The sequence below is a fragment of the Dryobates pubescens genome, chromosome 20 (assembly GCF_014839835.1).
Source record: "Dryobates pubescens isolate bDryPub1 chromosome 20, bDryPub1.pri, whole genome shotgun sequence".
NCBI lineage: Eukaryota > Metazoa > Chordata > Aves > Piciformes > Picidae > Dryobates > Dryobates pubescens.
Genome location: NC_071631.1, coordinates 2,828,511 through 2,853,084, shown reverse-complemented (window position 1 = coordinate 2,853,084; position 24,574 = coordinate 2,828,511). Strand labels below are relative to the sequence as shown.

Sequence of the window (24,574 nt, the reverse complement as noted above, 5' to 3'; positions counted from 1 at the left end):
CCACCACCTCCCCAGGCAGTGTCTCACCACCCTCCTGGGGAAGAACTTCTTCCTAACATCTAACCTAAATCATAGAATCCTAGAATTGTCAGGGTTGGAAGGGGCCTCAAGCATCATCCAGTTCCAGCCCCCCTGCCCCGGGCAGGGACACCTCACCCTCGAGCAGGTTGCTCAGAGCCCCATCCAGCCTGGCCTTCAAAACCTCCAGGGGCTGGGGCTTCCACCACCTCACAGGCAGTCCCTCTGCGGCTGAAGCTGTTTGTGTGTCTCTTCCAGTGGTCTCTTGTGGCCACCCTGGCTCCCCACCCCACGCTCAGGTCTCAGGGGACAAGCACACGGTGGGCTCGGTGGTCAGGTACAGCTGCCTGGGCCAGCGGACGCTGATCGGCAACGCCACCCGCATGTGCCAGCTGGACGGGCGCTGGAGCGGCTCCCTGCCACACTGCTCAGGTGAGGGGGCAGGGCAGGCCACCACAGCACGCTGGGGCTTGGAAGGGACCTCTGCACATCACCCAGTCCAAGCCCACCCTGCTCCAGCAGGGCACCCACAGCAGCTCGCCCGGCGTCACGATGGGCAGGGGGGAGGTTGGAATGATGCCAGAGAAGAGACTCCACAATGGGCACAGAGAGAGCTGGAAGATGAGTCACAGAATGGGTTGGCTTGGAAGTTTCCTTGAAGATCATCCAGTTCCAACCCCCCTGCCACGGGCAGGGACACCTCCCACCAGCCCAGGCTGCTCAATATCTCATCCAGCCTGGCCTTGAACACCCCCAAGGAGGGGACATCCACAGCCTCCCTGGGCAGCCTGTGCCAGGCTCTCCCTACCCTTACAGGCAAGAATTTCTTCTTAATCTCCAGCCTCAATCTCCCCTCTTCCAGCTCCAATCCATTCCCTCTCATCCTGTCACTCCCAGCCCTTGTCTAAAGCCCCTCCCCAGCTCTCCTGTAGCCCCCTTTGGGTACTGGAAGGTTGCCTCTCCAGGGCCCTACCACCCTCAACATAAAGAAGTTCCTCCTGGTGTTTATCTGGAGCTTCCCATGTTCAGGTCTGTGCCTGTCATGCCTTGTCCTGTCACTGGGCACCACTGAAAACAGACTGGTCCCATCCTCCTGACAGCCACCTGTGAAGTATTGCTCAGCATTGGTCAGATCACAGAATCACAGACTGGGGCTGAGAGGGACCTGTCCAAGATCATCCAGTGCCAGAGCAGGATCACCTCTACCAGAACTTCCACTCAGTCTTCTCCTCTCCAGGCTAAAAAGCCCCAAGTCCTTCAGCCTTTCTTCATGAGAGATGTCTCAGGCCCCTCAGCATCTTCACAACCCTTTGCTGTGCCCTCTCCAGTAGTTCCCTGTCCCCCTTGAACTGGGGAGCCCAGAACTGGACCTAGTACTCCAGGCATGGCCTCACCAGGGCAGGGAGGAGGGAGGATGGTTGTGCCCCATCCTCCAGTGCCCCTTTTCATCCTGGTGTGCTTTGCTGAGCTGGAGGGCTGCACGTGCTGCAGAGGGAGGTTGTGGAGGACGCTGCAAATCACCATGCCTCAGCTCTCTGGCCTGCTGGAACTTGGGTGATAAGCACTGGCAGAGCAAACCACTTGCAAGAGGAGAAATGAATCACAGCAGCAAGTGGTGGTGGTGGGAGGTGTGCTGCAGCCTGCTGCTTTACAGCCTGCTCTGTGCAGAGTCCAGACAGGATGAAAATGTCTGCGGCAAGCTTGGGTTCTTGCATCCTGTCTGCAGCATCTGAGCCTCTATCCAGCTGCTTTCCAACCAAAGAAGCCCCTGTGGCCCCTTTCCAGGGCCTGACACCTGCACCAGTGCCCCCCCAGGCCTGCAGAAGGCAGGTGGAAGTTGGTGCAATGAGTCTCCACACCAGCAGCCTCTCCACCGAGAGCACTTCGGTGCCAGAAGTCCTTCCCCACTCCTGGGCCAGCATGGGAAAGTGAACAGCCTGAGAAGCAGGACTCTGAGGAGCCAAGCTCAGGTCAGAGGCTTGGGGGCTGCAGTGAGCTGTGTTTGCCAAGCCCTCCTGAAGCTGGGGTGCTGGGATCTCAGCCAAGGGCCTCCAGTGGAAGGCAGGGTGCTGAGTGAGGGGCAGGATGGTGTGAAAAGCCCTCCCCAGGCCATCCCATCCCTTGTTCCATGGAGGGCACAGAGGCAGATGAAGGGAGAGCTCAGCTGGAGCAGAGAGCATTTGGGACAAGTGTTAATTTTTCATTCTGCCACTTGGATTCAGCAGCTTCACTTGACCAAGTTTGACCTCTGCTTTGGTTGGGCAAAAGAAATCAAGTGGAGTCCTCCTCAGTTTTGGGAGCTGGAGCTGTGGAGTCCTTGATCTGAAGCTGCTCAGAAGGGTTTTCTGCTCCAGTCTCTGCCTTCCCCCCTCTGTGGTTTCATGCAGTGAGAAGGTGACTCAGGTCCCCTTGGAGGGTGGAACCTTGGCAGCATTCAGTGTTGCTCTGGCTGCTTCCTGCAGATGTCTGCTTGTGGAGTCTTTCTGAATGACTTCCTGGAGCCCAAGGCTGATGACATTGGACCTGCCCTCTCTGACTGGAGGCCTGGTGAATGCCAGCTTCCCTCAGAACCATGATGTCCACCCAAGGGCTTGGCAGGAGGCTCCTCTGGTACACCACACTCAGGCAGTACAGTTCCAGAAGCAGTGAAGAGGCAGAGCAGAAGAGGCAAAGCTTCTTCATGGGGTGTGGAAGATCCCGAGGGTGTGACAGCAGCTTTTGCAGGATGAAACAAAAGACCTTGGTAGGAGTTATTATGAGAAGGAAAAATGGACTCATGGAATCATTTAGGTTGGGAGAGACCTTCCAGATCATCAGGTCCAACCATGGACCCAGCACTGCCAGGTCAGCACTAAACCAAGGCCCTCAGCACCACATCTCCATGCAACCCCTCCAAGGATGGGGACTCCACCAGTGCCCTGGGCAGCCTGGGCCAGGGCTTGACAGCCTTTTAGGGGAAGAAATCGTTCCTGCTGAACCTGGAACCTTCTCCCCCTCCTCCTTCCAAGCAGACACCTTCCTCTGATGATGAATATGCTCATTGCCATCTGTATTACTCTGCCAGAGCTGTACCTGCAGCAAGGCACAGAAGGGCCAGGAACCAGGAGCTTCGTTTGCAGCCGCAGGAGTGAAATTGTCTCTCCTGGCTTGGGGGTGGATGTGTTTACTCAGGTCATTAGTGGAGGAAGCCAAGAACAGGCACACAGAGAGCAAGGCTGTGTCAGGCAGTAGGGAGGTGGGCATGACTCCAGCCTGCTCCAGAGAACCCCTGGGAGGCGTCTGCTCCCCTCCTGCTGTCCCCCCTAACCCGCAGCCGGCAGCTCCAAGCATTCACAACTTGTACCAGTGGATGTTTCTCAGCTGGAGCCCTCCTGCCTTTGTGCTCCAAACCCATCAGCTTCTTGTTCTGCAGGCACACTGGGGCGTGCTGAGGTGGCTTGGAGCATGTCATCCTTTTAGCTGGGAGGGGAAGCCTGCAGATGCCTGATGTTGGCAAACTGAGCTGCTGCCTGCTGGAGCAGCTGCCACGGAAGGTGGCTGCAGCTGGTGCAGGCTCCAGCTTGGGCTTCAGGAGTTGTGGCCACGGTTTGCAAGCAGCTCAAAACCAGTGGGCTCCTGGAGTCAGGAGGTGTTTCATCTGGAATTTCCCTGCTCTGCTGACAGCCAGAGTTAAGCTGAGTTGGTCTCAGAGTCCAGATCTCTGTGCTGGGCCTCTGGACACACGTGGTGAGAGGCAGGAAAGGCCAAACGAGGAGGGGAGATTGAGACTGGGGATTAGGAAGAAATTCTTTACAGGGAGGGGGAGGAGGCACTGGCACAGGTTGCCCAGGGAGGCTGTGGATGCCCTCTCCCTGGAGGTGTCCACAGCCAGGCTGGATGCTGCCTTGAGCAGCCTGGGCTGGTGGGAAGTGTCCCTGCCCGTGGCAGGGGGGGTTGGCACTGGGTGGTCTTTAACGTCCCTCCTTAATCCAAACCGTTCCTGATGACTCTATGGCTTGCTGATGCTATGCTCTCTTCTTCCCAGGAGGCAGCCAGGGGGGGTGTGGTGACCCCGGGATCCCCTCCCACGGCATTGGGCTGGGGGCCGACTTCGCCGTGGGCCGCGCGGTGCGGTTCAGCTGCGAGCCCGGCTACCTGCTGCGGGGCTCCTCCGAGAGGACCTGCCAGGCCAATGGCTCCTGGAGTGGCACGCAGCCGGAGTGTGAAGGTACTTCTCCCAACCCTCACCTTCTCCTGCATCACACCAGGCCCTGCTGTGGCGTCCCCAGAATTCCAGCAGCAGGGACGGGTGCCCAGCCAGCCTGTCTCCGCTGCCAAGGGTAGGTTGGAAGGGATCCCTTCTGCTCCAGGCTTCCCAGGGGACAGTGGAGTTGAAATGAGCTGGCCCAGAACCACAGAATCATAGAATCAATAAGGTTGGAAAAGACCTCAGAGATCATCAAGTCCAACCTGGCACCCAGCACCTCCTGACTACTAAACCATGGCACCAAGTGCCACATCCAATCCCCTCTTGAACACCTCCAGGGATGGGGACTCCACCACCTCCCTGGGCAGCACATCCCAATGGCCAACGACTCTTTCTGTGAAGTGAAGACTCAGACCTGTCAGGCTGAGTCTTCAAGCAGCCCAGTGCAGGGCAATCCACTGCATCATGTATCCAGCTGGAAGCTCAGAGGTGTGGGAGCCTAAAAGCAGGCTGCAGAGAGACTCTTCCCTAAAGCCTGCAGGACAGGAGGCAAATAAGGGCCTGGAATCCAATCTAATGAACCCCCAGCTTGTCTTAGCTGCATGAAGAAGAGTCAGGTGCAGGATGGAAGCCTTGGGGGTTGTGTGGAGAGGGTTGGTTGTGCTGGGGTGGTTTTGTGTGTGGGGAGGGTTGCTTGTGTCTGGGGTGGTTTTGTGTGTGGGGAGGGTTGCTTGTGTCTGGGGTGGTTTTGTGTGTGGGGAGGGTTGCTTGTGTCTGGGGTGGTTTTTAACTTGGCCCTTTTGCTTCCCAGTGATCTCCTGTGGAAACCCAGGGACCCCCAGCAACGCCAGGGTCCTATTCAACGATGGCTTAGTGTTCTCCAGCTCCATCATTTATCAGTGCAGGGAAGGTTATTACTCCACAGGGGTGCTGAGCAGGCACTGCACAGTGAATGGGACCTGGACTGGGACCAGTCCAGAGTGTACAGGTGAGCACTGGGATGGATTCCTGGGAGATGAGCTGAAGGATGGTGCCAGGCTCTGGGCATGGGCCTTGGCTGCACGCTGGGGATGAGCACACACACGTGTGCCATGCTGAGAACCTCAGCTAAAGTGCCCTGTGGCAGCAGCAGCCTCTCAGCCTGCCAGGTCTGGGAGCACCTAATGGAAAACTCTTGCTTTGGGGTTGGGTTTTTTTTTCCAGCTGGATGAAGGGAGCTCTGTAATAACTTCAGGAGTTAGATGTCAGCCGACTCGGAGGGGCTCTCTGGGGCTGCTTCTGAATGTCAGCATCCTGCCTGCTGGTGTGCCAGCACCAGGACATGCATGAGCTGAGCTCTGAAGCCCTCAGTGCTGCATTTCCTCCTGGCTTCTCCCCAGGGGTGGCTGCAGCAGGAGCAGGGATGGTGGCAAACGTGGCCTTACATAAGAGACAGTAAGCGGAGTAGGCAGAGCTGGGGGTGCCACGGGCACACTGTCTTCCACCTAGCCTGGCTTTGACCCAGGTTTTCTTTAATGTTTCATGGGAGTTAATACTTCTTCTTGCAAGGTCTTAGTGTTCCATGGAGATCCCTGCTCACTCCACTCAGCAGAACCAAAGTTTCCCCCAGGAGCCGCAGCCCAGCCTGCCCCAAACGCTCCTTTCTGCACCGCAAGTGGATGACATCTTGCAGTGATAGATGCTCAGGACCACCAGGGGTTCTTCAGTCCCTGCAGCTCCAGACAGGACAAGGGCCAAGGGCCAGCTGGGCATGGGATGGGCAGCCAGAAATGCCTCTTTCTTTTCTGCTTTGGCAGTGATCAACTGTGGCGACCCCGGGGTGCCGGCCAACGGCATCCGGCTGGGCAGCGACTTCACCTACAACAAGACAGTGGAGTTCCAGTGCACCCCTGGCTACATGATGGAGTCAGACAGGGCATCCTCCCTCACCTGCACCAAGGACCGCACCTGGAACGGCACCAAGCCCTCCTGCAAGGGTGAGGCTGCTGCCTTGGCTGGGAGGGGGCAGGTCCTACAGGCCACCAACTGCTTGCAGCCCACACCAAGGCAACAGGCAGCAGCCTGCTGCACGGGGAGTTCCTTGGTCCTGTGCAACTCACTCTGTGCTAGCTAGGAGTGCATCACTCCTGTCTCACTCTGGCCCTACCTGGTTGTTCCTGGCTCCTGTCTCTCAATTTGACCCTGCCTGGTTGTCCCTCACTCCTGTCTCTCAGTCTGACCCTACCTGGCTGTCCCTCACTCTTATCACTCAGTCTGACCCTACCTGGTTGTCCCTCACTCCTGTCTCAGTCTGACCCTACCTGGCTGTCCCTCACTCTTATCACTCAGTCTGACCCTACCTGGTTATCCCTCACTCCTGTCTCTCAGTCTGACCCTACCTGGTTGTCCCTCACTCCTGTCTCTCTCAGTCTGATCCTACCTGGTTGTCCCTCACTCTTATCACTCAGTCTGGCCCTTGCTGGTTGTCCCTCACTCTTATCACTCAGTCTGGCCCTTGCTGGTTGTCCCTCACTCTTATCACTCAGTCTGGCCCTTGCTGATTGTCCCTCACTCTTATCACTCAGTCTGGCCCTTGCTGGTTGTCCCTCACTCTTATCACTCAGTCTGGCCCTTGCTGGTTGTCCCTCACTCTTATCACTCAGTCTGGCCCTTGCTGGTTGTCCCTCACTCCTGTCACCCAGCCTGTCCCCTCTGGTGCTGGCACTTGCACAATTCCATCACCACAGCATGGACACCTTGCCAGCTTTAGGTCTCTCAGTCATCACAACATGCCTGGGAGGCAGGCAATTGCTGCTAGCCCTGTAGTAAAGAAGGAGAAATGAAGCACAGAGAGCAAAGGGACTTCCTCTTGCCCAAACCTCAGATCAGCCTGCAAGGAAAGGCTGTGCTTTGCAGGCACACGCTTCCCTGCCATCATCTGGAAGGCTGAAAAATGTCTCTCCCAGCTCCTTTCATTATTTCTCAGTTCTGAGACTGCCTCTGTAGCTCAGAGATAGGAAAAGGAAATAACAGAACAGCTGCAGAAGAGCTCTCCTGCAAGTGTTTTACTCCCCCACCAAGTGGAGATAAGGCTTGGAGCAACCTCTGTGTCCTCCTTTGGCAAGCTGGCAAATTCACCTGGCATGATGCTGATCTAAACACAGACCAGGTGGGGGGTGGGGGTGGGAAATAAAGAGCAAAACCCACTTCCCAAGTCCACTTCAGCTCCTTCAGAGGCTGCAAAGAGCAATCCTCACACTCCCCTTTCATTCTCTCCACTGAGTTAATGTTGCAGGAATAATCCAGAGTGTGCCCAGAGGCTCATTTGGGGGCCAGGCTGATTTGCATGAGTTCAGCATCTCTTCCCCACTGCTCCTCCTCTGAGCTGGAAAGCAAAGAGCTGGGGGTGGGGAAGGGAAATAAAATAGTCATATTAGAACACCCTGGAGTAGATGGAATCAGGACTGGTTGGTGATTCTGCTGCTCAGCTGAAGCTCAGCCAGGTTCTCCAAAACCTCTGCCTCTTTCACAAGAGGTTTCCCACTAAAGCACAGAGGGGGTTTTGGCTTCAGCTGGAGGCAAGCAGCGACTCCCAGGTCTGACTTGGTCAGGGAACCTTGCAGCATCAGGCCTGTAGAGTCCTCATGAAATCATGGATGGGTGAGCTTCACAAAATCTTCCCTGAGGAGTGCCCCAGAGCAAGGGGAGCACTGGTTAGGTCACAGCTCGAGTACTGAGCCCACTTCTGGGCCCCTCAGTTAAAGAAGGGCATGGAGATGCTGGAAGGTGTCCAGAGAAGGGCAGCGAGGCTGGGGAGGGGTCTGGAGCACAGCCCTGGGAGGAGAGGCTGAGGGAGCTGGGGTTGCTTAGCCTGGAGAAGAGGAGGCTCAGGGGAGACCTTCTTGCTCTCTGCAACTCCCTGAAGAGAGGTTGTAGCCAGGTGGGGGTTGGGCTTTTCTCCCGGGCAGCCAGCACCAGAACAAGAGGACACAGTCTCAAGCTGTGCCAGGGGAAGTTTAGGCTGGAGGTGAGGAGAAAGTTCTTCCCGCAAAGAGTAACTGGCCATTGGAATGTGCTGCCCAGGGAGGTGGTGGAGTCCCCATCCCTGGAGGTGTTAAAGAGGGGCTTGGATGTGGCCCTTGGAGCCATGGTTTGGGTGTCAGGAGGTGTTGGGTGACAGGTTGGACTTGATGATCTCTGAGGGTTTTTCCAGCCTGGTTGATTCTCTGATTCTGTGATTCTGAGACTTGGGGATTTTGGTAACTCCAAACTTCAAAGGGGAAAAAAAATATTCCTGAGGTGTACATCTGCACACAGAGCTGGGAAAGCTGGTGGAAGCCCTGCTAGTCCCAGGAGATGTGTGTTTGAGAGCAGAACGTGGCTCTGATCCTGCAGCAGCTTGCTGGGTAGGAGCAGGAAGGCTGCCGAGAGCTCCGCGGGGCTGAGCCTCCTTTTGTTTCCCCCTTCAGCTATCCTCTGCAAATCCCCACAAGCCATTCCCAACGGGAAGGTGGTGGGCTCGGATTTCAGCTGGGGCTCCAGTGTGAGCTATGCCTGCCTGGAAGGCTACCAACTCTCCCTGCCTGCTGTGCTCACCTGCGAGGGCAACGGCAGCTGGAGCGGAGAGATCCCGCAGTGCTTCCGTGAGTGCCCTGGGCTGGGCTGGGCTTAGAACCCAGGGGTGGGAGGCTGCACCTGCAGGGCTGGGACCAGTTCTGGGCTCCCCAGGTCGAGAGAGACTACAGGAGAGAGTACAACAGAGGGCCATGAAGATGCTGAGGGGCTTGGAGCATCTGTGTGAGGAGGAAAGGCTGAGAGCCCTGCGGGTGTGGAGCCTGGAGAAGAGCAGCCCCAGAGGGGAGCTGAGCAGTGCTCAGCAAGAGCTGAAGGGAGGGGGGCAAGAAAATGGGGCTGGGCTCTTCTCAGTGGTGCCCAGGGACAGAGCAAGGGGCAGGGGGCACAAACTGGAACCCAGGAGGTTTCACTTGAACTTAAGGAGAAACTTGTTTGGTGTGAGGCTGCTGCAGGCCTGGAGCAGGCTGCCCAGAGAGGTTGTGGAGTCTCCTCCTCTGCAGAGATTCCAACCCCCTCTGCCCACTGATCCTGGGCAAGCTGCTGTGGGTGCCCTGCTTCAGCAGGAGGGGTTGGACTGGATGATCTTTAAGGTCCCTTCCACCCTTCTCTGTTTCTGTGAGAAGGAAAGCAGCCTGCAATGCCTTCTCCTTCCAACTCTGTGGTCAACCCCAGAGGCTGATGTTGGTCTGGAGCAGAGATTGGTGGCAGGGACTGGTAAGGTTTGGGCCATCAACAAACCCATCTCTAGTTCTGAACATGTCCTTGGGGAGGTCCATCACTGCCCACTTGTCTCTCTGCCCATTGCAGCTGTGTTCTGTGGTGACCCAGGGATACCTGCCCAGGGCAGGAGGGAGGACAGAGGCTTCACCTACCGCTCGTCCGTCTCCTTCTCCTGCTTAGCCCCGCTGGTGCTGGTGGGGTCGGCCAGGAGGTTCTGCCAGTCTGATGGGACATGGAGTGGGACCCAGCCCAGCTGCATAGGTAAGGGGAGACTCTTCTGGCCTGCAGCTGCAAGCAAACAGCTTTGAGTGGCCACCTCCCTTCCCTGTTTGTGGCAAGGTTGGGTTTGTCTTCTGGCTCTGCAGAGATCAGCACCTGGCTCCCCTGAGGACCAGAATGTGCAGGGCTGCTGCTTTGGGTTTCTGTCTTCCAGCTAGGGGTAGCCAACCTCTCTCCTTCTCTTGGGGCTTGCTGCTTAAGATTCAGTCCCTGTCCCCAGGCTTCCTGCCTCTGATGGGGGTCAATATATTGTGTGTCCAAGGAATATGATACTGATGGGATGCATCTCTGCCTTGGCTGCATTGACAGCCTGCTGCTGTCGATGGGCTGGAGATGGGGGTGGGGAAGGGGGGGAGAGAAGGTGGGGGGGGAAAAGGTGACAGGAGGGGAAAAAAAGTGATAGAAAACCCTAAAGATGACAGCAAAAAGCAGGTGATAGATGCTGGAGGAGCAGCAGCAGAGGTTGTACAGAATTGGGAGTAGTCATCTTCTGATGGATTGAGCCCACATGAGGTGTAAGAGGAGATTATCTATCTGAGATGCATTAAAGCTCCCAGCCCCCATCAATCACTGCACAGTGGGGAGGCTCCAGGGGTGAACCTGCCAGCGATGGCTGAGCCAAGCCCAGCAGGATGAAGGTTCTGCCCCAGGGTGCAGCAGGGGACAGGGCGACCTCAGCCCTCGGTGCAGGAGGCATCTGGGGGGAAGCAGAGGCGCAGCTGAGTGCTTTGCTCTTGGTGTGTAGGACAGGGGAAGGGAGGAGGAGTCCCTGGCAGGGCATTTCTGTTGGTGCTGGAGTTGCCTGTGGCTGGGTTGTGCTGCAGCAGGCAGGGCTTCGAGGGGCACAAAGATCCGGGTGGGTTCCTCGGTGCTGTCTGCTCCTCCTGGAGCAAAAGGCTGCTGTCCTGGGGCAGAGGCACCACAGGCTCTGTGTGTGCAGGGCAGGGGCAGGCAGAGCTCTGCCCTGGCTGCCTCCAGGTCTCCTTTGCCAGGCTGCCTCTCTTCTTGGCTTTGCAGACCCCAGCCTCACGACCTGTGCGGACCCTGGCGTGCCTCTCTTCGGGATGCAGAACAACTCCCAGGGCTACCAGGTAGGGGCACAGCAGCAGGGGCCCTTGGCTGCACCCTGGTGCACCCTGCACTTGTGGTGCTTGGGCCATGCCTGAGTCCCTCCCATGCATCCCTGTGTCCCTGGTGTGTCCTCCCATGCATCCCTGTGTCCTTTGTGTGTCCTCCCATGGGTCCCTGTGTCCTTGATGTGTCCTCCCATGGATCTCTGTGTCCTCCCATGCATCCCTGTGTCCCTGGTGTGTCCTCCCATGCATCCCTGTGTCCTTGATGTGTCCTCCCATGGGTCCCTGTGTCCCTTGTGTCTCCTCCCATGCATCCCTGTGTCCCTTGTGTCTCCTCCCATAGGTCCCTGTGTCCTCCCATGGATCCCTGTGTCCCTTGTGTCTCCTCCCATGGATCCCTGTGTCCCTTGTGTCTCCTCCCATGCATCCCTGTGTCTCTTGTGTGCACTCTCAGTGCAATTAATGTTGCCCCTGGGGCCACCATTGCCACTCATTTTCAGGCCCAAGCCTTCCAGTGCTTTGCTTTGGTCTGGCCTCCAGCAGTGTGCAGGCTGGAAAACGAGAGAAGTGCTTTGGTGTTGCAGAGCTGCAGTGGTTTGTCTCCTCTCCCAGGTGGGCAGCATCATCTTCTTCAAGTGCCAGAAGGGCTACCTGCTGCAGGGCTCCACCACCAGGACCTGCCTGCCCAACCTGACGTGGAGCGGCGTGCAGCCGGACTGCGTCCGTGAGTCCGGGCAGGGCTTCTGGCCCAGGGCTTGGCAAGGCCACCTTGCTGTGGGGCTCTCCTTCCCCAGGCACACCTTGGAGCAGCTGCAAGGGGCCTGCCTGAAAGCTGGGGAGGGACTTTTGCCAAGGGCTTGTTGTGAGAGGATGAGAGGGGACGGATTGCAGCTGGAGGAGGGGAGGTTGAGGCTGGAGATCAGGAAGAAATTCTTGGCACAGGCTGCCCAGGGAGGCTGAGGATGCCCCCTCCCTGGAGGTGTTCAAGGCCAGGCTGGATGAAGCCTTAAGCAGCCTGGGCTGGTGGGAGGTGTCCCTGCCCATGGCAGGGGGGGTTGGAACTGGCTGAGCTTTGAGGTCCCTTCCAACCCAACCCCTCCTGTGAAGCTGGGGGAGGGGAACTGTGACTCTGCAGCCCTGCAGAACTGTGACTCTGGCTCCATGATTCCATTCCCTGCTGCTGGTGGAGGTCTCATCCCTGGGGAGATCTCCAAGCTGTGGAGATGTGGTGCTGAGGGCCATGGTTCAGTGGTGAGCTGGCAGTGCTGGGTCCATGGCTGTGGGGGACCTGATGATCTGGAAGGTGATTCCATGATTTTATGGCTTAGGCTTACCCATGCCAGCAAGAAGCACTGAGCTTAGGTTTAAGGCCTTTGGGCTCAGTGGAAAGCTCTCTCCCTCCACAGCATGAGTTGGATGTAGTCACTCTAATGAGGGCTGAGCTGCTGCCTCCCAGCCAGGCTGTGGACTTGCAGCTGGAGCTCCCAGACCAGCTGAGTCCAGCTCACACTCTTCATCTTTCTGTGCTTGCCCTTTCATCCTCTGTAAAAGGAGGCTGAAGACAATGCCTCCTGAAGGCTGCTGAGGATTTGTTTCCCTTCATGAGCAGTTTGAGGAGCTACAGAAGGGGCAAATTTACAGCAGAGGGTGAGAGGGAGCTACTTGGCTCTGTGATTGATTTGTTTGGGGCCATAACTTCTCAAGGCAAGTGGTGACACATTTACAGCAGGACTGACAGAGCAGCACAGGCACACACTCAGGTGGCAGGGAGCTGGATGAGCTCAGCTCCCACTCCCATGGGCCAAATCCTGAGAGTTATGGAGCACTTCTAGGAATTTATGACTGCTGCAGACATCTGAGGACTCAGTCTCTGATCCTCTGGACAGCTGGGTGCAAATTAGGAGCAGGGTACTGGTCCCATGAAGGCAAATTGCACAGAAGCAGCTCTGTAATGGAATCACTGCCCTGAGCTGATGGTCAGAGGGCTGCAGCACCTCACCTGTGGTGGACAGGCTACAAGAGCTGGGGTTGTTCACTCTGGAGGAGAGAAGGCTCTGGGGAGACCTTAGAGCAGCCTCCCAATAGCTGAAGGAGGCTACAGGAAAGCTGGGGAGGAACTTTAGACAAGGACTTGTTGTGAGAGGATGAGGGGGAATGGATTGAAGCTTGAGGAGGGCAGATTAGGGCTGGAGATCAGGAAGAAATTCTTTCCAGTGAGGGTGGGGAGACACTGGCACAGGTTGCCCAGGGAGGCTGTGGATGTCCCCTCCCTGGAGGTGTTCAAGGCCAGGCTGGATGAGGCCCTGAGCAGCCTGGGCTGGTGGGAGGTGTCCCTGCCTGTAAAGGCAGCTTTCAGCCTGCAGATGTGCCTGGAACACAGCTCTGGGGTCAGAGTCAGAGGGAGGAGGAAGCTGTCCTCAGCATCATTTGGTCTGGGTGCTTTTGCCTTTAAAAAGTGTGAAGAGCAGAGCCTGGGTTTCAGCTCCTGGAAGCTGGACCCAAGGGTAGGATCCCTGGGGAGCTTTAGCAGACAGAGCATGGGAAGGGACCTCATTAAATCCTCCAGCTGGGAGAAATCCTGGCATGGCTTCATCTGCCTCAGTGAGCAGAGCAAGCTTGGGCTGAAAACAGCTCTTCAAAGAGATGTCTGTCCCTGCTGACATCAGGGTGTCACTCTTCCCCCCCTCTGTGCATGTCTGGGTGGTGTCTCTCATCTCTGTTTCCCTTCTGCTTTCCAGCTCACCACTGCAAGCAGCCAGAGACCCCCTCCCATGCCAACGTTGGTGCTCTGGATTTGCCCTCTCTGGGCTACACCTTGATCTACTCCTGCCAGAGTGGCTTCTATCTCACTGGAGGATCTGAGCACCGGACCTGCAAAGCAGATGGCAGCTGGACAGGAAAGCCTCCTATTTGCCTGGGTACAAGCTCTCAGCAGCCTGGCACTGCCCACACCTCTGCACAGGGCAGTGCTGCAGCCCCACAGCTCCTCTCTTAGACCTCCCCCTGAAGCTGTGGCTTTGCATGGCTGAGCTGGCTGTGGAGATCCCAGCTCTCACTGGGGGGGTTCCTGCACAGGACCCAGGGCAAAGGCAGCTGGGGGATTCTCTGCCTGGAGGTTTGGGTCTAGAAGCATCTGCATGAGACAAGTGAAGCTGGAGGAGGGGGGATTTAAACTGGAGATTAGGAGGAAATTCCTTACAGTGAGACTCTGGAACAGGTTGCCCAGGGAGGTTGTGGATGTGCCCTCCCTAGAGGTGTCCAAGGCCAGGTTGGGTGAAGCCTTGAGCACCCTGGGCTGGTGGGAAGCATCCCTGCCCATGGCAGAGGGTTGGACCTGGATGATCTTCAAGGTCCCCTCCAACCCAACCCATTCTATGGATCTTTCACCTACCACAAAGTCCTAGAGCAGGCAGGTGGAAAGGTGTTACCTCGAAGCAGAGCTGCATGGCTCTCAAGGAGCATGGCAGCTCTCCATGGGCCCTGCTTTGGAGCCGGTGGCAGGGAGGGGACAGCAGATGGAAGCTTCCTGCCGGTGCAGATGGGCTGGGCAGGGCCCTGTGCAAAGCCCTCAGACTTGCAGCCTCATTCTGGGTGTGAGCAGAGCCAGCTGGAGGCTCTCCTCCACCAGCAGAGCAGGAATGTCTCCAGGCCAGCAGCTGCTGCAGCCTCAGCAGCCGTGTTCTCCCCTCTCTCGCAGCTGACATCCGTCCCAGCGGGAGGCCGGTGGGCACCGCGCGGGACCCGCCGCTCGCCAAGGTCTCAGGTACCGCCCGGGGGCTCCTGCTTCCAGGGGGCACAGCACCACCAACCCTGGGCCCTCCCCTCCCCTCCTTTCTCCCAGGGCAGCCAGGAACTCAGCTGTCCTTGTAGGCCTTGAACCTGCTGGGTTGGTGGAAGCAGCTCCTGCGCCCCAGCCTGGTCACGCATCGCCAGGTGCCAGTGGAGAGAGCCCTGGAGCAGGCTGCCCAGAGAGGCTGTGGAGTCCTCTCCTCTGGAGAGATCCCAACCTGGCCATTGTGATCCTGGGCAAGCTGCTGTGGGTGCCCTGCTGGAGCGGGGGGGGTTGGACTGGATGCTCTCCAGAGGTCCTTTCCAGCCCCAACCATGCTGGAGCCTTAAATTGAGCTCAGACAGCCCTGGGGCCCTCCGGGGGTCCAAGTTTTGTATGAGACCTTTGGGAATCAAACCAAACATTTGCTCTCAGCTTTTCCTAAGGAATGCTTGGGGGGGAGGGGGGGGGCTGGGTTTGGTTTTAGACCTTCAGTGGCATATTTAGTCCAAACAACCCAAACTGGAGTCCTCAGCTTGTTGGTTCTCCTCTCCTTGGCTCTGTAGCGGGTGGGGATAAGGCAGGGAGTGGGTGGCGCTGGAGATGCTGAAAGAGGCATTTCTGAATGCAGAGAAAGGAGGAAATGTGCTCAGCCTTCTGATTTCTGAACTGTGGGAATAACCAACCCTCCTCTTCTTGGGCTCCCTCCCCACCTGCTGTGGTTTTCCCAGTGCCTGCTGATGTGTTTGCAAGGAATTCCCTTTGGAAAGGCTCCTACGAGTACATGGGGAAAAAGCAGCCGGCGATGCTCTCCGTCACCAGCTTTGACCCTGCCACCAGTAAAGTCAATGCCACCCTGATAGACCACAGTGGTGTGGAGCTCCAGGTGTCTGGTAAGGGAGCTGATGTGGACTTTGGTGTTGGGAGGGGCAGCACCTGCTGCTGGCTGGGTGGCAGCGATGCTCCGAGACAGCTTTGCTGCAGCACCCAGGTCTGAAGCCTCCAAGCTCTGACTGGAGCAGGAGAGGCAATGATAGAACTGTTTGGGTTGGAAAAGGCTTTCAGGATTGAGTCCAACCACCCTCTGACTCAGCCCCAGTGCCAAACCATGGCCCTCAGCACCACAGCTCTGCCTCCTGCAGGGATGGGGATTCAACCACCTCCCTGGGCAGCCTGGGCCAAGCTTTGAGAACCCTTTCAGTGAAGAATTCTCTTCTGCTGTCCAACCTAAACCTCCCCTGGTGCAGCCTGAGGCCATTCCCTCTTCTCCTATCACTTGTACCTTGGGAGAAGAGACCAACCCCCACCCAACCCCAGGCTCCTCTCAGGGAGCTGTAGTGAGCATGCAGCTGAGTTTGCTTTGACTCTACTGCAAAGCAGCTCAGCCCAGCCCGGCCATTCCCTGCCTGCTGGACTTGGAGATTAAGGTAAAGCCACTGGAATGCTGTGGGTGCTCCTTGTCCCTGCCTTCTGTGGGGCACCAGGGTGCTGCTGATCCAACAGCAGGACCTGAACATGGGCAGCTGAGTCTCTCCCCACGGGCAAAGGGTCTTTAATACCCTGGAGGTGGCCATGGGATTGTGTGTCCCATGGCTAGGCTTGGGTGTCCTCCTAAGACGCTGAGGTGACCTCTCCACTGTCTCAGGTAGAAAGATAATCACTTTGAGCTCAGCTGGAGATCCCAAGTCCCTTCTCTTTTGCAGGTGTTTACAAGAGAGAAGATGTGCACCTGCTCCTCCAGGTCTACCAAATAACAGGGCCAGTGGAGACCTTTGTCAACAAGTTCAAGACTGACAAATGGGCTCTGGATGGACATGTAAGTGCCTGGCCACCTCCTGCACCAATCCCCCCCCCAGCTCCTCCCATTGCTCCCCCAGCTTTCCTCTTGCTGAAGCTAGGGCAGTAAGTCCCTCAGCTGGTGGGCAAGATGAGGCTGACGTTCTGCTTGCTTGGAGGGGGCACAGGGCACAGAGACAACATCAGACAACAGCCAGCTCCTCCATGCTCCCTGGCAGCTGGCTGGGCTCCTGTTGCCCTGTGGTTTGAAATCCCTAAAGCCTTCCCAGATAACAGTGGAGGAGAAAGCAACATGATTAATTCCATGTTAGCATTTGCTATCTGTTCAACATCAAGGCAGCAGAGCTAATCTTCCCCTCTGGACTCCACTCCTCACCCCAATTTCTATCTCTGCTAACTTCCCATGCTCTGAAGAGCTCACTGGAGCTCAGAAGAAACATGCATCTGATTGACCCATGGCCAGCTGCAGCCTGGAGGCTTTGTTATCCCAGCTGGATCAATGAAGTCTTCTGTGGTTTATTGCAAGCAAAGAACTTTTTTCCCCTTCCTTCCTCTGAGATGTCAGAGTCCTCACCAGGCCTTGGACTTCTTCAAACCCACCACAGCTTTCTGGGGATTGAGTCAGATGGGTGCTCTGCATGAACTCGACAGAGGCTGGGGTAGGATGGGTGCTAACATCCCAGGGAAGGGCTGGCCACATCTGGTGATCTCCACTCTGCTCTCCTTGCAGGTTTCATCAGAGTCTTCCAGTGGCACTTTCGTGTACCAGGGCTTCGTGCGTGGCAAAGGCTTTGGGCAGTTTGGCCTCCAGAGACTTGGTAACCTCCTGCTGATTGCTGCTTTACCCTTGCTGGCTGGGGGCTGGGCTTGGGTGGTGGTGGAGGTGTGGGTGTAGTGGAGGTGTGGGTGTAGTGGAGGTGTGGGTGTAGTGGAGGTGTGGGTGGTGGTGGAGGTGTGGGTGTAGTGGAGGTGTGGGTGGTGGTGGAGGTGTGGGTGGTGGTGGAGGTGTGGGTGTAGTGGAGGTGTGGGTGGTGGTGGAGGTGTGGGTGGTGGTGGAGGTGTGGGTGGTGGTGGAGGTGTGGGTGTAGTGGAGGTGTGTGTGTAGTGGAGGTTGTTTCCAAACAGGGAACGTTTCTTCTCTCCCTGCCTTTCATTTTCAACCCTGCTGGGCCAGATCTTGGTAGCTGGTTTTGAGCTTCAATCAGCTTAAACCCTTTCCAGCTCCCCTCTCTCGGGCAGACCCCAAACCTGAGCAGCAGTTGAGTACCCTCAAACCTCTGTGGTCAAGCTTCCATCTGTGGTGGAAGCTTCTGTTTCATGTTTCAGGCCAAGTGGTGCTGTGCTGCTGGAGGGGAGGAGGTCCCCATAGCCTGGCAGCATCTCCACCCTGCACCTCACTCCATCCTCACCTCCCTGTGCCACGGATGCAGCAGCTCTGCCCTGGCTTGTGTTCAAGGCCAGGCTGGATGAGGCCTTGAGCAGCTTGGTCAAGTGGGAGGTGTCCCTGCCTAGGGCAAGGGGTTGGAGCTGGATGATCTTTGAGGTCCCTTCCAACCCAACCCATGCCATGAATCTTCTTCTGTTGCTGAGGACATAAGCTGTAGCTCAAGCCCCCACATCTCCCACAGTGGTGCCTGAAATGCTTTTTGCTTCTTCTGTCTTTCAGACATCAGCATGATGGAAAATGATCCAGAATCAATAGGACACCACTTTGCATCCAACAGCAGTTCTGTGGCAGCTGCCATCCTTGTGCCTTTCATAGCCCTGATTATTGCAGGGTTTGTGCTTTATCTCTACAAACACAGGTAGGCCTCAGGAGGAGATGGAACCTCCTGGCTCCCACCTTGTGCCCACTGCCCCTTGCCACCACTGACAAGAGCCTAGCCACGTGGGGGTTGGTCTCTTCTCCCAGGCAAGCAGCACCAGAACAAGAGGACACAGTCTCAAGCTGTGCCAGGGGAGGTATGGGCTGGGTGTTAGGAAGAAATTCTTCCCATCAAGAGAGATTGGCCATTGGGATGTGCTGCCCAGGGAGGTGGTGGAGTCCCCATCCCTGGAGGTGTTTAGGAAGAGACTTCATGGGGTGCTTGGTGCTATGGTTTAGTTGATTAGATGGTGTTGGGTGATAGGTTGGACTGGATGATCTCAAAGGTCTTTTCCAACCTGGTTAGTTCTGTTCTGTTCTATTCTATTCTATTCTATTCTATTCTATTCTATTCTATTCTATTCTGTTCTGCTCTGCTCTGCTCTGCTCTGCTCTGCTCTGCTCTGCTCTGCTCTGCTCTGCTCTGCACTGTTCTGCTCTGCTCTCTCATCCTCTTGCTTTTCAGCCATGACCTGTCTGGATTTTGTGTCTCTCCCCACCCTGCAGGAGAAGACCAAAAGTCCCATTCAATGGCTATGCTGGCCATGAAAACACCAACGTGAGAGCAACCTTTGAGAACCCAATGTATGACCGCAACCTGCAGCCCACAGACATCATGGCCAACGAGACAGAGTTCACAGTCAGCACTGTCTGCACAGCTGTATAGCACCCAGCCCTGCCTGGTGAGTGCCCCTGACCCCCAGGGCCTCCACTCTCCTCCTGCTGATCCCTTCTCAAGTGCCTCTCAAAGCAGTCAGGACACCCAGGGCAAGACCCAAAGCAGTAATGCTCAGCTCTGGCTCTTGCTGCTTTGGGGGGGCCAGGGGTAAAGGAAAGCCAGAGAGAATCATAGAATCAACTGGGTTGGAAAAGACCTCAAAGATCATCAAGTCCAACCTGTCAGCCAACACCTCCTGACTATTAAACCATGGCACCAAGTGCCAGGTCCAATCCCCTCTTGAACACCTCCAGAGGCCTGAAGGGAGGTTGTAGCCAGGTGGGGGTTGGTCTCTTCTCCCTGGCAAGCACCAGAACAAGAGGACACAGACTCAAGCTGTGCCAGGGGAGGCTTGGGCTGGATGTCAGGAAGAAGTTCTTCCCAGAAGGAGACATTGGCCACTGGGATGTGCTGCCCAGGGAGGTGGTGGAGTCCCCATCACTGGAAGCCTGGATGGGGCACTCAGTGCCATGGTTTGGTTGATTAGATGGTGTTGGGTGATAGGTTGGACTGGATGGCCTCAAAGGTCTTTTCCACCCTGGTCTGTAATTCTGTGGTGAGAACAGTCACCAGGGGAAGGGGCTCTAAGAGGGGTTGTTCCCTGTGAGTCCAGCAGGCTGCTTGCACAGTGAGCAGAGAAGCAAAGCAAAGGGGACCTGCTCTGGCTGGAGGTGTCCCTGCTGACTGCAGGAGGGTTGGACCCTTGTTGGGTCCCTTCCAGCCTGATGAAATCTGGGAATGTGTGAAGTTGTGGTGCCCAGGTGCAGAGAAGTAACTTCATGTCCTAGCCCAAAGCTGCCTCTGGGCTGCAAGAGGAGTCCTAGGCTGGGACATTCCCAGTGGGAGATCAGGAAGCCCTTGCAGGCTTTGCTGTCTCTACTGACCAAGCTCTTTGCCTCTCCCCCCCCTTTCCTTCCCCATTCCAGGGTCGGTGTCTGGTGGATGATTGTGTCTCACCTCACTAGTCCCCATCCATTCCCTCCTCATTTCCCTCCTCCCAACCTCGGTGAGGCCGTGGAGCAGCTGCTACACCTCCTTGGTGTTGACGTCCTGAGAGACTGCTGGGCTGTCCTCTGTCATCCTCACCCCGCCTCTCCACCCTGCCGTGGATGATGAAGCCAACCAAAGGTCTGCTCCAACACAGCTCCTCTCTCCCCCACCCTGCTGGTGGGTCTCAGCCTAACACCAAGACCTGGGGAGGGGCAAGGTGATGGGAAGGCTTTTAACGACCTGCTCTTGGTGATGCGTTCCTGGAGGGAGCCGTGGGCTGCTCCGTGGGGGTCCCGCCAGCCTTGGGAAGAGCTTGGACAGCAGAGAGGCCACTGCCCGAGGTGCTGAGTGGGGTTGATGGACCATACTGGGATGGGACAGGATGAGGACTTGCTTTGTCTTTGGTTTTGTGGCTGATTTCTTTGGTGGTTTGTTTGTTTCTCCCCCCTCCCCCCAACCCAAAGCTCTTGCAGAGGAAGAGTCCTCAGATGGGACCTTCTCAACCAGAAAAGCAAAACTCCTCCAAGCTTTTCCTCCTCTTCCCCACCCTTGAAAGTTCCTTTGGGCGCTCCTGCTGGGTTTCTCCTGCCCCTGTCTTCATTTCAGGCAGCTCTCAGGGCTGGTGAGGAAACATCCCCCTCCCAACCCCCCAGCCCCAGCCCTCTCCCAGCAGCTGCTGCCTCTAGCTGCATCCAAACCCCCTGAGCAGGAACTTGCTGAGAGACAACGAAGGGACAAAAACCTCTTCCCGAAGAGCTCTTAACAAATGCCCATTCCCCACCCCCCATCAGCTGCATTCAGAAGCCTTTGCCCTTTCCATATTGATCCTCCAAATGGCAATGCAATAAGGGGTTTCATTTCTCTCCAAAGCTCTTCCCTTTATTTCCCAGGGGCAGAAAGGTTGCCTTGGCTTTGGCGAGAGCAGATAAGGCTGCCTGACATTTTCCCTCCCATTAGAAGAGGAGGAGGTTGCCCTGCTGACACTGCTCCTCCTCTCACAGGGAGGAGAGCTGCTGGCCTTGGGTTGGGGTGGTTGGTTGGGTTTTTTTTGGGGGGGGGTGTTGGGGTTTTTGTTTGCTCTGTTTGGTTTGAGCCTCCCCACTCCTGGAGCCCAGGAACTCAACAGTGCCATTCCACCACCCTTAGGCTGAGCTGAGGCAGGGCAGTGTGGTGTGAAGGGAAGCAGCTTCTTCTTACAGAAGACTTGGAAGGACAAGCAAAAGGCAAACAGGGGATGGGGAGCTGGTGGGTGGTGGTGTTTACATCCATGCTTGCACCTCAAAGCTGCCTTTCCCCCTCCCTCCTGTTCAGCTGAGGTTTTTTGCCTAATGCCAACCACAGGGTAGTTGAGCTTTGGGTTGTCTGCTGGGTTTTGTTTGGTCTTTTTCCAACCCCCCCTGGTTTTGTTTCTTCTTTTTACTCTGTCTGTGTGTATATATAAATATATCTTATTTTTTTTACTCCTGTCTCTTATTCAGCTCTCTTAGAGTAAGCAGCAGCCTGCAGCCTGCTTGCTGAAGGGCCAGCCTAATGCCAGCTCTGCCCCCCCCCACCCCCAGCAGCCAGAGGTGCTCTGGTTTGTTATGGGGGAGCCTCTGATCCGTGCTGGGCAGAAGTCAGAGAGGTGCTGCCCAGGTGGAGGTGGGCACCACAGGCAGCTCAGGGCCACTGTTGGGCCATGGCCTGCAGCTCAGCAGGCCCCCAGCTCATGCCAAGTACACCAGTGGGGGGAGATGGTCTCACCTTCCAGCTGGCTGTGGGGCTCCTTGAGGGAGCCAGGTCAGGCTGGCAGTGGTGCCAGCTCCAGTCCGGGCACCTGCAGCCCACAGGGCATGGGCCCCAGAGCGAGCTGAAGGGTAAGTGACCAGGCTGTGGTGGTACTTGGGTGTGGGGCCAAGGGATGCCTCCCCTTCAGTTCCTCAGCAGTTGCTGCACTGAGGGCAGGGAGCTGCCTCCCCTCACACTGGGGGGATGAGACCAGGATGTGGCTCTGGTTCCTTGGCTTGTGTCTGCCAGCAGACAGCTGCTCCCTACCTTCAGGTCTGCTCTCCTGGCCCACACTTGACCCCAAAGTCCTTCCCAGCCTCAGTTTTTGTTTGCTTCATGCCCTTGGCCAAACCCAGAGCCTGTCCTCCTGCCCTTTGCCCTGCAGCCAAGGGACCGGGCTGCCGTGCGTGGCAGGTCCCAAAGGCAGCAAGACTTTGCAGACCCTGGTGCTCTGATGCCAATGATGGCAACATCCTGACCCCTCTTCCAGTACCCAGGACCTGGACACCTCACAGGATCCCACCATGGCAGAGCTGGAGCCTTTCCAGGCTCAAGAAAAGCCTCTCCCAGCTGCAAACTGGGCTGAGCTGTAGGTGAAGTGGTCAGAGTGGGCTGCAGGGATGTCCACACACACACACAGAGAACCACTTCTGCTGCTCAGCACCTGTCTGAATCCCTCCCAGTCCATACAGGAGCCAGGAGAAGCTGGTGGCAAGGGGAGTGAAGGGCCCCTGAAATGTTTTAGCACCAAGGCAGGGAGTAGAGTGGAGCCTCTTCCACAGGACCCATGGAATAGCATTGCCTGCTGCTGCCCCAGCAGCAAAAGGAGGTGGAGGGGAGGGGGATTGTCCCATTTGTTTGCATCTGGCTGGGACCTGATGTGTGCCATTCTCCATTCTTGTGCCCAGAGGACTGGCATTGTGCTAAAGTAAATAAATAAATGAAGAAATAAACAAAAGGTAAAAAGAAAACAAAAAAAGAAAGAAAGAAAAGGGTGGGAGAAAAAAAGGGGGAAGGGGAAGAAAGAAAAAAGAAAACAGCAAGAAAAAAAGAGAAAGAAAAGAGAGGAAGAAGGAAAAGAGAGGGGAAAGAAAAAAATGGGGGAGGGGAAGAAAGAAAAAAGAAAACTAAGAAAAAAGAGAAAGGAAGAAAGAAAAGGGAAAAAGAAAAAGGGGGGAGGGGAAGAAAGAAAAAAGAAAATAAAAAAGAGAGAAAGAAAAGAAGAATAAAAGGGGGGGAGGGGAAAGAAAGAAAAAAGAGAAAGAAAAGAAAAGAAAGGAAGAAAAGAAAGAAAAGGAAAAAGAAAGGGAAAAGGAAAGGAAAAAAGAAATTAAAGGAAAAGGAAAGGGGGAAAAGAATAAAAGGGATAAAAATGAAAAAAAAAGAAACTAAAGGAAAAGGGAAAAAATTTTAAACAATGAAAAAAAATAAAGGAAAGGGAAAAAAGAATGAAAGGAAAAAAATGAAAGAAAAAAAGAAACAAAAGGGAAAAAATAATAAAAAATTGAAAGAAAAAAAGAGACTAAAGGAAAGGGAAAAAAATAATTAAAAATTAAAAGAAAAAAGAAACTAAAGGAAAGGGGGAAAAAAAGAATTTAAAAATGAAAGAAAAAATTAAAGGAAAGGGGGAAAAGAATAAAAGAAAAAAAAAAGAAAAAAGAAACTAAAGGAAAGGGGAAAAGAATAAAAAAAGAAAAAAGAATTTAAAGGAAAGGGGAAAAAAAGAATTTAAAAACTGAAAGAAAAAAGAAACTAAAGGAAAGGGGGGAAAGAATAAAAGGGAAAAAAAGGGGGAAAAAAAGAAAGAAAAAAGAAACAAACAAAGAAGGAACAGAAAAATAGAAAGAAAAAGATAAAAGAAAAGGAAAAAATGAAATTAAAAGAAGAGAGAAAAAGAAAAGAAAGAAAAAGAAAAAAGAAAGGAAAAGGAAAAGGAGAAAGAAAAAAAAAGAAAGGAAAAGGAAAAAGGAAAAGGAAAAAGAAAAAAAAGGAAAAGAAAAAAAAAGGAAAAGGAAAAAGAAAAATAAAGAAAAATAAGAAAAAAATAAAAATAAATAAAAAGGGGAAAAAAGAGAAATTAAAAAATAAGAGCAAAGAAAAATAAGGAGGAAAAGAAAAAGCAAAAAGAAAACACAAAGAAAAAGAAAATAAATTAAAAAAAAAAAACAGGAAAAAAGGAAATCCTTAAAAAAAAAAAACCAACAACAAAAAAAGCAAATCCCTTTTTTTTGTACAGAGATATATTTTTATGACTCAAAAAGTTTGTACAGTCAAGAAGCAAACCCCCACACCCCCCCCCTACTGTAAATGGGTTTGGGTTGGGGGGTGGGGTGTGGGGGGTGTGGGGGGGGGGGATGTTTCTCTTTGGTTTGGGGCTTTGGGGTTTTGCTTTTCATTATTGTAGGTAAAAAAAAAAAAAACAACAAACAAACAAAAAGGAGAAAAAAAAAAAACAAAACCCAACCCAACCCTAGTGGAAGCTGAGCTTTTTTTTTCCTTTTCTTTTGTAAATGTCCTCCAAAAGCAAAGCCCAACCTGTATAAAATCTGATTTCCAGAGAGCTGTACAGATGTAATCTATTCCCCACCCACCCCCAGCCCCTGGCTTGTCTCTGCAGTATGATCCACTTTAATTTATCTGTCTCTGTATATGAGGCTTTTCATGGTGTCCTGGCAGGAATTTGAAAGCTATTTTAAATTTTTGAAGTCAAATAAACTCTAAATTTTTGCATTGCTTTTCTTCCATCATTATTGCCTCCTCCTCCTCTTCCTCCTCCTCCTCCTCCTTCTTCCTTGGCTCACGAAGCGACCTGCTCGCTTGCAAAGCTCTTTGCTGGGAG

At 54.7% G+C, this 24,574-nt stretch overlaps 1 protein-coding gene across 1 annotated transcript in view; it reads left to right on the top strand.

The window, feature by feature from the left end:
- LOC128898222 (CUB and sushi domain-containing protein 1-like) overlaps positions 1-20,993 on the top strand; it is a 42,123-nt gene extending 21,130 nt beyond the window's left edge. The window contains exons 9-24 of the mRNA XM_054170895.1: positions 277-450; positions 4,043-4,225; positions 5,016-5,192; positions 6,001-6,180; positions 8,653-8,826; positions 9,566-9,739; positions 10,775-10,848; positions 11,443-11,554; positions 13,569-13,748; positions 14,528-14,593; positions 15,331-15,492; positions 16,303-16,415; positions 17,127-17,214; positions 18,063-18,201; positions 18,768-18,943; positions 19,905-20,993. Of these exons, the coding sequence (XP_054026870.1) occupies positions 277-450; positions 4,043-4,225; positions 5,016-5,192; positions 6,001-6,180; positions 8,653-8,826; positions 9,566-9,739; positions 10,775-10,848; positions 11,443-11,554; positions 13,569-13,748; positions 14,528-14,593; positions 15,331-15,492; positions 16,303-16,415; positions 17,127-17,214; positions 18,063-18,201; positions 18,768-18,927 (2,156 nt within the window). The 3' untranslated portion in view covers positions 18,928-18,943; positions 19,905-20,993. The remainder of the gene's footprint in view (positions 1-276; positions 451-4,042; positions 4,226-5,015; positions 5,193-6,000; positions 6,181-8,652; positions 8,827-9,565; positions 9,740-10,774; positions 10,849-11,442; positions 11,555-13,568; positions 13,749-14,527; positions 14,594-15,330; positions 15,493-16,302; positions 16,416-17,126; positions 17,215-18,062; positions 18,202-18,767; positions 18,944-19,904) is intronic.
- The last annotated feature ends 3,581 nt before the right edge of the window (positions 20,994-24,574 follow it).